At 44.5% G+C, this 12273-nt stretch overlaps 1 protein-coding gene across 2 annotated transcripts in view; it reads right to left on the reverse strand.

Moving 5' to 3' along the window:
• The window catches only part of EVA1A (eva-1 homolog A, regulator of programmed cell death), a 207192-nt gene extending 195381 nt beyond the window's left edge, over window positions 1–11811 (reverse strand). For both annotated transcript variants that reach the window (XM_038131846.1, XM_038131845.1), the window contains exon 1: window positions 11617–11811. In XM_038131846.1, the coding sequence (XP_037987774.1) occupies window positions 11617–11716 (100 nt within the window). In that variant the 5' untranslated portion in view covers window positions 11717–11811. The remainder of the gene's footprint in view (window positions 1–11616) is intronic.
• Window positions 11812–12273: the final 462 nt, after the last annotated feature.

The raw sequence follows: 12273 nt of genomic DNA on the forward strand, positions 1-12273 counted from the left end.
TTGTACTCCAATGACTTAAATCCAGATAAACATTTTAAAAACACCTTATCATTCCTATTGTGATACCACACTGAACAATCAGCTTGTTTTCCACCCTCAGCAGGCTTTGCTTGAGCAGAAATAATCACCCCCAGCTCCATCACACAGATGTAGGAGCGCTGGGAAAATGCAGAGGAGGCTGAGTGAACAAAAGGCACTTCAGGCCTGCTGGGGTCAGAATGTGTATGTGTATGGGAGGTTGGACTCATCGCTAATCCAGCTCTGTTTCTAATGAGATTGGTTCCCATTACAGCAAAAGGAGATCCATGGCTTAATTTGCCAAGGGGACCATTGTCATGAAGCTTAGGGAAGCAAAATAATCTTATCAGTTTGAACTTGACCCTTGCCCTCCAATTATATGGACAATGTTTATGAAAAGAGAGATAAAGAGATTTTCATTTATCCAGCAAGAAAAATGGATTGTCTGACACCAAGCATTCAGTTTCCTGCAGCTGCTGATAGACCTTTACAGTCCAGCCACTTGGCTGTTCCATTGCCAAATGCACTATCTGTGCACAGTAACTCTGGACCAAACCCAGGGCAAATGGCACCAAACATTTATAGTCCAACTCATTTGTACAGCAGAGTCTCTGCTCCTCTAGTAAAGTCAAAGTGAAAGCCTGGGGCCGCCAGCTAAGACAAGCAAATCCAAATCAGAAAAATGTTTCACCCCTTCTTGCTGAACATCTCTCTGCATCCCTCTCCAACCCATCAGCTCCCCTTTGCTGCTCTCGAGGCCATCCTCTTCTGGGAGTTCTGCATCCCCCTCACTGCAGCTAAAACAAAGAACATTATGGCAAATAACAGCCAAGCTTCATCTATTCTTTTTTCCATACAATTCATTCCATCCAAGTTGTTCAGCTGAACAAAGCCCCAGCGCTCTCCTTTATTGTGAGGCCAACAATGAAGGAACATGTGAGCACAGCGTGGGTCACAGATGTGCGCGCTCCTGCATCCACTGAGAGCCACGTCCTCGCCCCACTCACTTTTACAAGGCTTTAACCTCGTTCAGCTGGAATTCAGATGAGCACATAAACCAGGAAGCAAAGAGTGTTAACACAACAGAAGTGGCCCCTGTACAAAGGATACATGAAGAGAGGGACATGCTTTGGAAACAGTCAGATCAACACCCTCGGTTTCCAAGGGGTAGCCCACACAATAAAAATCCAGAGAGAAATAAACTCAACAAATCTCAGAGGATCTATTTTTAGCAATATCACTTGCACTGCAGGATCTTTATTTGTGCCTTTGAATAGATACACAAACTTTTTTTTTTTCTTCTTTTATGGAGGGACAGAAGCAAGCAAAAAAGAAAAAAAAACATTTGGAGGGGGAAATGTCATCAAAAACTCATTTTAAAAGATCTTTTAGAATGTGTTTCAAGGACTGACCCCAAATTTGTAACTCAATTTTAAGAACTCTTATCTCATCCTAAATAAAGTAACCCTCAAAGCATGAATGCTCTAGGGAAAAAAAAAAAAAAAAAAGAAAGAAAAAAAAAAAAAAGAAAACCACAAAATCACAACCAAAACTATGCAAAACAAGACCTTTCTCATAACTGCACTTTATGGCTCAGATCATATCTGCCAGCTGAAGGTTTCCTATGATATCAACCTCTAGCTCATATTACACTTAAAACACCGGTGTAATGTTGCCCTTTCCTTAGTGTACTGTGTCTGGCTGTGATGGAGTTAATTTTTTTGTAGCAGTGCTCTGCTTTGGATCCACAACCAAAACAGTCCTGATAATATATTAATGTTTTAGCTATTGCTGAAGAGCTTTTGCACTGTGTCAGCACCTTGTCTATTCCTTTACTCTGCCCTCAAGTGCCCTCTTGGTGCACAAGATTTTGGGAGGGATACAGCCAGGCAGGTGACCCTAGCCAAGCAAAGAGATATCCCATGCTATGTTGTGTCATGTTCAGCAATAAAACAGAGTGGAGTGGGGTAAGTCAGCTTGGGAGCTGACTGAGCATCAGTCTTCCTGTGGGAGGCAGTGGGTGATTGCCTTTGCATCACTTATTTTGCTGGTTTTTTATTTCTTCCACTTCTCTTTCACTATTTTTATGTCATTCCATGAGTTTTCTTGCTTTTACTTTTCCCTCCCTCTTCCCCTGTCCTACTTGGAGGTAGGAAGTGGAGGCAAGCAAGCAGCTGGGTAGTGCTTGGCTGCCCACAGGTGTTAATCCACAACACTCAGTCCTGTGCACTTGATTTTGCAACTGAAATGTCCATTTTAAGCTGTGCAGTCCATTTGCACACAAATATAATATTGGACAATATAATATTGGAGGATGAACTGTGTACTGAGTACCACACATTTCTTCCCGCTTATCACAGCTTAAAAGAACAGATAAGAGGCTGCTCCTGGAGAAGAAGGTGGATACTAAACACTCTCTGAAATATTGGGCAGTTTGAACTCCTGATGCCAATCTCTCTGCCTTGGATCCTTATCTGTGCAATGCAGATAACATTCCAGACTCCTTCCAGAAGGGCGAGTACTTCCCTGTAAGTACATCCCACACAACAAGCAGAATAGGGTTTAAATAACATAATATGATTTAAATACCATTAAACATACAGGAAATAAGGCCCCAGGGCTATAAAGAACAGAAGAATAAAGAAAACAATTTTAAGGCCACTGCTCTGTGTCCTGGACTACATAGGAATTCCAAGGAATTAGAGAAAAAGGATGTTCTTAATCAAGAGTAATATAAACACCCAAAGGGCTGGACTCAAGCAATTAGGACTACCTTAATTTTAACATTTCTTAACTTCCAAATGTTTGATTTGAATAATAATACTGTTATTCAAATGTTTCACACAAAAGCTAAACTTTTTCCAAACCAAGCTGCAGAATTTTATCCCATAGCATCCTATGGGCACCACAGCAGCACTGCATGTACCGGCCCCACACAGACCACAGAGGGAGGAGATTTCCCAAAGACTGAGGGAACAAATATTCCCAAACAAAATTCCCAAAACAATAATCCACAACCCAGCCACAGGAGCTCAAGTTACCACCTATCACTTTAATTGCACTAAGTGTCTGCACTCTGGTTCCAGCACAACATTTAGGAAAAACGAGTGAGCCAAAAGGCTTTGCAAAATACAGCAAACATGGGAAATTAATGTCAGGAATTGCACCTGCTGTAGAGCACCCTTAACTTCAACACCAGCCCACAGTATGATACAGAAATCACAGAGGAAACATTAGCAGAAAAACCCCACACTGCTGTGTTTGTTTTCATATTTACTAATGGGAGTAAAAGCCCACTTTAAACCCTTGAGGCTGATAAAACACATGTTGATAATATCATAGCAGCAAAACCACAGGCATCTGATAGCAAATGAAAATAAAATAGCACAAGCACATTGGGGGTCTCAGAGTAGGTGGTCTGAATGGCCCTTTCTTGACAAGCACCGTCATCAGGTACCAAGTTTGTCAAGGGTTTTATGAACCACACCTGAAGTCAGCTCCCTCTCACACCCTGAGGATTCTGATTCTTTTATGTGCTGCTGGGGGAGTGAAAAAATCCCTCTTCTGGCAAATAGTGTACTCATATCAGGTCAAAAGTTGGTGCACAATAGTACACAGTGAAGTTATTTGATTGTAAATAGCTGAGGAATCTCCTCTGGGTCTCTAGGCCTTCTTCTCTAAATGTAATATTAAAAAAGGAAACATAATTTTTTAAATCTTTCTTCCTCCTTGTTAAGGATGTGGGATGCTTTGCCAACAGCTGGATGTGAGCTCCCCTGCCTGCCACAACTAAAGTGCTTGGACAACATCTACTGCAAATTCTTCAGCAGCACCTCCATGCATGTGTTCATTCAAACACACTTCTGACACCTGAGCTCTCCGAGGCTTTGGCCAAACTGCAGCTCACACACACACTGCTCCATCTTCATGCAAGGATCCAGATGGATCCAAGAGAGATTACTGAACAGCAAGCCTCAGCATCCACAGGAGTCCCATCAACACTGGCACCACAACATCTACCAACACAGTGCAAGAGCACAGAGCATATCTGAAAAGACTCAGCCAAGATTTATTTTCCTGTGCAATCCAGAACTACCAACCTACTACCATCATTGTCTCTCTGATGTGAGAAGACACACACTGGGCTCCAGGCAGCCAGGCACTGCACACACTGAAAGAGGAGACATTCACAGTTTTAATTACTACAAATGAGTTCATACCCTCAGTTAATGAGCTGAGCCAGGCCTATTTGGATTAGCCCAAACCCAGGCTGAGAGAGTCACAACTCACCATCCATCCTTAGGCAAAAGGAGCAGCTAAGTAAATAAATAATAATAACAGGTAACCCAAGCACCTCTCTTAAACTTGTTCCAAATTATTACTCCTACACTAGTTTTAATCTGCAAGATGAGTTGGGATTAACTTCTGTGCTTCTGTTCATTTTGCACAGTTCTTGGCAAGTCAGCAAAGCTGCCTCACAGCTGAGCAGATTTTGGCCCGTGGCTGTCTTTTGGAAAGAGCACAAAAATCTCAGACAGCAGCAACGCCAGATCAATGAGGCACAGCACTGGCAAGGACACAAGGAGCCTTGTAGTATTGTACCAAAGCAACCTGACCAAAAATCCTCTCAACCACTTTGAGGGGCACATTGGGTCTGTTCCTGCAGGCAGTAACACACCTTTCAAGGGACACAATCTGTGAAGCTCTTGGGTATCTGTATAAAGAAATTACAGGAGCACAAAAAATCAAAACAAAATGGGTAGTTGCTTTAAATGGTACATCCCCACCCCCAGGGATTGGGATTGCTGTTTTGGAACAGAAAACAGACAGTTCAATCTATACCTGCACAAACATGCCAAGCACAAGCAGCCAGTCTCAAATAAGACATGTAAACAGCCCTGGTGTTGGCCAACTTAATCACTGCACACCCACCTAAACACAGGACAGGCCAATCTCCAGCTCAGAACACCGAGCACTTTGGGAGATCAGGCTGTGTTTAAATTAGCATCAACAAAAGGATCAGCACGAGTGCCAAGTGTAAATACAGTTTTTCTCCTCCTGCAGAGACTGAGCTTATTCTCCCCACCCCTCAGATTAAATTGTGAGTTTAGCTTCTAAGTATCTCGGTTGAAAAAAGGAGAAGTCAAAATTCTCACTTTATTTTTAATTGACAAAACTATATGTGGCATATAAAATCTGCTTTCACAGTGCCTTAAGTCAGGGAAAATTTTTACCTGAGGATATAAACAGTTGCTTTCTTTAATTCTGCAGCATGTGTATCCCTAATAACACACAGACATAGGAAGAATGCTGCAAGGACAATTTCCTCAAATTGTCTGTGCATCTAGTGGGATACTGGGATACTTTAAAGTTATTAAAATTACCACAGCAAATCATTTTTTCTTTTTTTTTTTTTTGTCAATACTACTAATTAAATAAAGTGTTCCTGGTACTAACAAAAGTCTTCATCATTTTCTGGGCCCCTGCAATTAGTAGATACAACATAAATATTGCCAGTTATCACACAGATGTTGGGATTCCTGAGGTCCCTTGGCTCCTGCTGACAGCTGTGATGGCCAAACCAGTGGATTTCCATGTGGCAGTAGCCAGATGCACACATACGGCTCTTGAGCTTGAAGTCACTGCCTACATGAAGTTTCACATAGACCCCTCATGAGACATACTGGCACCCACAGCAGCCCCATCCATCCCTCCCAGACTGTGTCTCCTGTCCCTGGTTCCACAAACACCAACCAGCAGCTGTGTTTTTGCAGCAGTAACAGCAGTGCCCCGGTGACTGCCCAGGACCACAAACACAAGGAATTGGAAGCACATGTTTGTCATCCTGCAGCTCAATTTGGTCCCCTCAGCTGTCAGTAAAAGTAAAATGCTGAATATTTTTACAGTCAGCAGGCACAGAGTCCTCCCTCACAGCATTTTCATCACAACTGTTGGGAAACCCACAGTGTTTTCTGGAGTATGCCTCCATACAGAGGTGGACAGAAACCTGTATCTTTGCTTAAAATGGTATTTGGTCTTGGTAACATGGTTTTATTGATACCATAAAGCTACATGCCAGCTGATAAACCAGAACAACTCTCTCAGGCACCAAAATAGCCCCAGCCTCTGTGCTGATTCTTTTCCTGCTCTCCCAAGAGCAGCAGATCTGGCACTTGATATCCACCCAAACTCCTACTGATTTCCTCCTCCAACACAACCCAGCTATCTGAGGTCTTTAGAGACTTTTCCACTGGCAAACAAACATATGTGACACAAATCCCAGTGTGTGACACTTCCCCCTGTGGGAACTCCTCAGCCATGGCTCCCAGAAACAGCCACCCCCTTCAGCTCCAACTCCGTGCAGCCACATCTCCAGAATGTTTTCAGAAGAGGCCAAGTGGTTTTAAACCACCTTTGATGAGGTTTTGGATTTTGTCAGCTCTGCAAAGGAGAATTTCTCTACCCCAGCACAGGCAGTTTGCCCTCAGTAAGCCAAGCTGCAGCCCAGGCAGCTGGGATGGATGGGGTAGCACATACGGCCTCCAGCTGAGGAGGAAAAGACCACCTGGGGCAGGGACCTCTCTAAGCAGCAACCTGAGGTCCATCCTACCTCATCACTCAGAGCCCTTTCCCAAGACAAGGTATGGAGGTGGCCTGGACGTGGCCCAGTCTTTAACTAAAGTCTAAAGCATGTCTGTTTGCCCCTGGGGTCAAAAACTCAACCCTCATTACTGAGTTACAATTTCTTTTTCAGTGCGGTGGTGTATCTGCCTTTCTCTAGAAAATGCCTTTTTTTACAGCCTGAAACCCTCAACACGTGGAAATCCTGGATCCCCCTTGACACCATGGACCCATTCAGGGCTATTAGGCATTCAGAAGCTGTTAGCATGTAGATTTTGATGATAATTTGGTGAATGGAGTTGTCAAACAAATTGCCTTTATTATGGACTGATTAAATGCAATCAGGGAGAAGTGCCTTTCCCCTCCCCAACTCCAGCCCTCATCACTCAAACAAACACACTGAGCCAATTAGCAGGGAGGTGGCAAGAGCAGCTTTCACTTGAAACCTGATATTCTTGGGGAAAAGGGAAAAAAACCAAAAAGAAAACAACCAATCACCACCAACAATAATAACAACAACAAAAATCTTTATGCTTTCAAAACCAAGATGGGCCCCCAGGGAGAGATTCCAAAAGCTACCCAGGGCTCACCTGCAGGGTGTGGATGGGAGTTACCAGTGTTCATCTGGCTCGATGCCAGATCAGCTCCCTTAAGCAAAGTGCTGCTCACATCCAGCTTGTGCCAAAATCTAATGCAAAGAACATAAACACTAAAGCAGGCCCAAGGGGGAGAAGCACTACTGGGGCTGGTTTTTCTTTCAGCTGGGTTCTCCTGTGTCAAAAAAGGCACTAGCTCCCAGCCAAACTGTTTCCATGCCTAGAAATCTAAGTTTTTGGCTTAGGTGCTTGCAGTGGATTCTCTGATGTCTGTAAATGCTCGAGTTCACAACCCTTTCTGCAGTAGTGGAGGGACCTGTCTCCATTAACGTGAAACTCATGGCAATCCCATAGATCTGATGCCACCACCCTCCTACCCAACATGCCTGAAATCAGCTAATGAATGGGAAAAACCTTGAGGAGAATCAGAGCATGGCATGATAACAACACAAATTCAATTCCTTGCAGGTATGCAGCTGGAAGTTAAATGGTCACCTTGGCAGCAGTGGGCAGAGCAAAATTCAACATGTGTTTGCACGATTTAGCTTCTGAGACAGGAACATCGTGGCTGAGCAGAGAGAGCACACAGGATATGAGCAATAGCTGTTGACTAAGCTTTCAATGCCTGCATTTAAAGTTAGCACCAAAGCCTACTTTTGGCCCCATTTTCATTAACCTTGTCCCTCTGAGGAGCAAGGCCTCTGCACTGCACATGGATCACTGCCTCCCAGAGCCCATGCAGAGGAGCTATGGCACAGCTTCCCCTGGCAGGGGGGCAAAGGCATTGCTCTGTCTTGGACTCTCTCAAAATTAGAAAGGGCCTAAAACAAAGGTCAAGTTTTATCAAACAGCAAGGATTTTGGAGAATTCGTTGCTGCTACAGAGATTAGGACTAAAGGTTTATGGTTAATGTACAGAGATTCAAAAGGTCAGATTCTTACCCCACAACTCATCACAGTCCTCAAATATCACCTTTAACATAAGGGGTAAGTGACACATCAAGACAGCAGGTTCTAAGTCTTCAAACAGTCCTGAGCACAAGAACAGATCACAGAATGAGATTAAACCAAGAGTTCATTCTACAAGCAGCCACAGAGAAAAAGTCCAGGTCTTCTTAAGAAGTGGCTGCAAAGTGCCTGATAAGTCCACTTTCTCCCTCAGGACCTGCTTCCTACCCCCACACCCTGCTACAAACATCAATGTTTAAAGGACTATTAAAGAAAACAACCTCAAAACTCTTCACATAGTTCAAATACTTCACTTAAAAGGAATTTGAATTCTTACATCTCAGATTGCACCAGTCCCCAGCAGGACATGCACTGCTCATGTTCACATTGTGGCATTTGAGCTACTCAAACAGGAGGGATGGAGTATGCTGTGTGCTCAGGGGTTAGAAATCCTCACCAGCCCTGCTTGTGCTCTCTTGTGAGAGCTGAGACTCAATTAACCACATCTCTGGGCACCTTCTCAGGGTGTGCCTTGCCATGGCCTACATAAAAATCAAATTTTCCTGCAGCTGAGAAACACAATCCCTTGAAGACCCAGCCTGTGGAGAGTACTGGGAGCAGTGGCATGTGGCTGGGTTTGAAGTCCTTGGTAAGTCTTTTATCCAGCCCTACTCCAGAGCTGCAGCATGAGAGTCAGGTCAGTGCTGCTGACTTATGATCTGCTTAGAGCTCAAGACTGGATGTTCCTGAGCTTTCTTTCCGGGGCTGGATCCACACACTCTGGCCACCACTGCACAGCCATGACCTATTACAAACAGCAGCACCTCCTTGGTAATGCTGAGTCAAACCAAGCTCAGAGACCAGAGAGGTTTTGCTGCAATACAAGGTCTACAGGACTGAGTTTCAAACTCTCATTCTTCCCCAAAGAGCATCAGCTGCTGTCTCTTGCATTCATTTGCAAGCTGGAAAAGCCTTTACATCCCTAATAGCTGTGTCATCTCCCTGCAGCACCAGCTGCTGCAGAAACCTCTGTGGGATCACAGCAAGCATTACATTCCTCAGCAGTAATACCCAGTACAAATCCACTCATCTCCCTGGGGTGCAGACAATTTATGTTTTGGATGTACCACCTCTAGGTGGGATGGCATACAATAAAGCTATAAATTGTCCCCAGAGATTTTCACCTGCTCAATTCCAGTCATGCCAGAGAAGAATTCAGAACATGCTGAAGTATAGAAAAGTGTATAACAGGCCAGAAACAATTACAGTAAAATAATATTAGAAGGATACCCCCCCTTCCAATCCTTAAGCCAAATGCCAATTCACTTATAGGGATAACAGTGACAAACAAGATGCTCCATCAGGTAGAAAGAGTCACTTGGGCTGCTGCTCCTTCAGAGAGGCACATGGTGCAAACCCTCATGCGTTGGAGAGGTGAATGGGGTCAGTGCAAATGTGCTGGGAAAGCATAAGGTGTGATTTGGAAAATGCTGTACCTTTTCCTACCCCCTATCATCTTGTGGGTACTCAGCTCCAGAGCTTACAAAACTACATTTGAGCTGCTACACACTGGGTACAGCCCTTTCCTGCAGCAAATCATGTTTCCTGTCCTGCAAGGTACAGTCAGTCCAACAAGACTGGGGACAGTTGCCAAGCCTGCTATCAGAAAACATAGGTTGGACCTGGCAGAAGGTTTCAACAGTTATGGAAACGCATGGGAGGTTGTGCTGTTGGGATTACAGACCCTGCTTCAGAGTACAGTCTTGCCACACACATATGCAGGAATGCAAGCCACCCCTCTTCTCCCAAAGCATGACAGTTCAGTTGGATGCTACAGAAAACATTATTTTATTATCAGCAACCTTCTTATCCATTCTTTAAAGGAACAGCATCTGGTCCCCCTGCCAGCACCACTGAAGCCTATCAAATTTCCTTCCACTGTTCCAGCTATGTTGTACAAACACAATGTAAAGCAACTTTGCCCTGGGACACCTGGACACATTTTAACACTTAGCAATTTGGCCTGGCTGGGAAAACTTTATCTACATTTCAGAAAGACTACTCCTTTCCCCTTTGCAGCTTTGGCTCCCATCATGCCTAATCCATGCTCCCCTTTTGAATCAACTTGCTTGCTTCTGCTTAGGAGCACAGAGAAAGCTCAGTGCCAAGAAAAGGATAAAAGCACACCAGAAACAGGAAAATGCCTCAGTCCTTTCCATTCAGAGGCAGATCTGCCTTGAATGGGAGCCCCCAGGACTGATGTGCCCCCAAAAGAGACTGAATCACAGGCAAGCCAGCCCCCTTCAATTCACATTAAGACTTCCAGCACCGTACATATTCTTTCCCCCACCCTCCACCACAAGCTCCTCCTTTCTAACACAAATTTCTCAGAGCACACAGACACATGCACTCCCAGGCAGTGAGCAGCAGTGCTGGGATGTGTGGAAACCCAAGTCCAGTGAGGTCCAACCCTTGCAAATGACTCTTTTTCATCAGCAAACTATAATTGGCAGCTCTTATCCACTACAAGAGTTTTGCAAAACACCCCTAAAGAGTATGCCAGGCTAGTTATTCACACTAAGACCCAAAATTAGAACCAATATCCTAAAAGAAAAGTGGCCTTCACTGGACACTCCCAAGCAAACTGATCAGCCCTGCTGAAGCTGCAAAATGAAATCTGTTACATTTTCTCAGATCCACATGCACATTCAGAAAGAACAGAAGCAGAAACATAATTTTAAAGCAACTAATGCAGCTCTAGAGTTAGAAAACTTACATGGGACTCCAGGCTTTCAAAGTGCTGGATATTTACCTGCTGTGTACAACTCCAAACAAGTGCTATCAACCTTTTTAGAGTCAGAAAACATTATTAAATGAGACTTTTTCTTGCAGCTTAAGAAAACACAGGCTCAGAATATAATTTGTTCTGTGCATGCACCTCCTTTATCTCAGCTCAAGAGGCTTTTGCAACAATCAGGAGCTGTATTTTGAGAGGGAAACTGGCCCACTACAAAATAATTTAGACTTGCTATGTTAGCTTTAATTTACACCCTACGCCATCCCAGTCTCCTAATCCACCTCTTTTCACTCCTATGAGAAACACAGCACAAAACCTGCTAAAAACTTACACAGGTTAATACCATTCCTGCTACAAACTTACACAAGTTAACACTATTGTTTTTCTTGTTCCCAAAGTCAGTCAGACTAACTCTTTTGAAATAGTTTTGCTAATTATTGAGAAAGGCTTTTAAGAAACTTAAAATCCTCTTACGGAAGACACTTTTCATCTTTGGCTTATTTTTAAATGATTAAAATTACTTCCCACATAACTGTCCCAGATCTGCTCACATCCCCTTTCCTGAGCAGCTCCTGAGCCCTGGAATAAGAGCCCCCATGCACGAGCAGCGCACGGAAGGATCGGCGCTTCTCCCTACCTGAGAAGTCTGCAGAAGTCTTGGCAAAGTTGCTGAAAGCTGTCAAGCACATGAGTCCTAGGAGGAAGGTGGAGGTGGGAAACACATCTGGGCAGCACATCCTTAGGTGTCCTCACGGCTTGTTTTCTTGCAGAGGAAAGGAAAGCGGTTCCTGCCCCTGCCCAGCACTCCTCATTGCCCGGAGAGCAGCGTTAGTCCCATGGCTTGGAAGGCTCGCAGCCAGCGGCGGGGAAGGAAAAGCACTCGGCACACACACACACCACACACACACACACACACACATCCCTGGGAGTGAATGAATCCCGGCTGACGAATGAGACAGACCTACCTGAGCCTTGGCGGAGTTCCCAGGGTCCTAAAAGCCACCTCTTAGCCCAAATTTGCTGCAGACTGTTGTGCAGCTGTCCAGCTGTGGCACTGCGAGCTGCTGGGGGGCAGTCGGGGAAAGGGGTGCCCCGAGGGGCTGGGTTGGAGGAGCCCAGCTATTGTTGGATTAGATATGCAGGGCTCTTGTCTCTCTGGCACAGACAGACAGAAGGATGAACAGAGTTTTCAAAGCAGGTAGCCCAAAGAAAAGCGCCTGAATTCACATGGATTTCTGGTTTGATGGGTATTTGTAGATACTGCTGAAATCAGTGTGAGCAGCAGTGTCCTGCC

The sequence above is a fragment of the Motacilla alba genome, chromosome 3, assembly GCF_015832195.1.
Source record: "Motacilla alba alba isolate MOTALB_02 chromosome 3, Motacilla_alba_V1.0_pri, whole genome shotgun sequence".
NCBI classification, from domain to species: domain Eukaryota; kingdom Metazoa; phylum Chordata; class Aves; order Passeriformes; family Motacillidae; genus Motacilla; species Motacilla alba.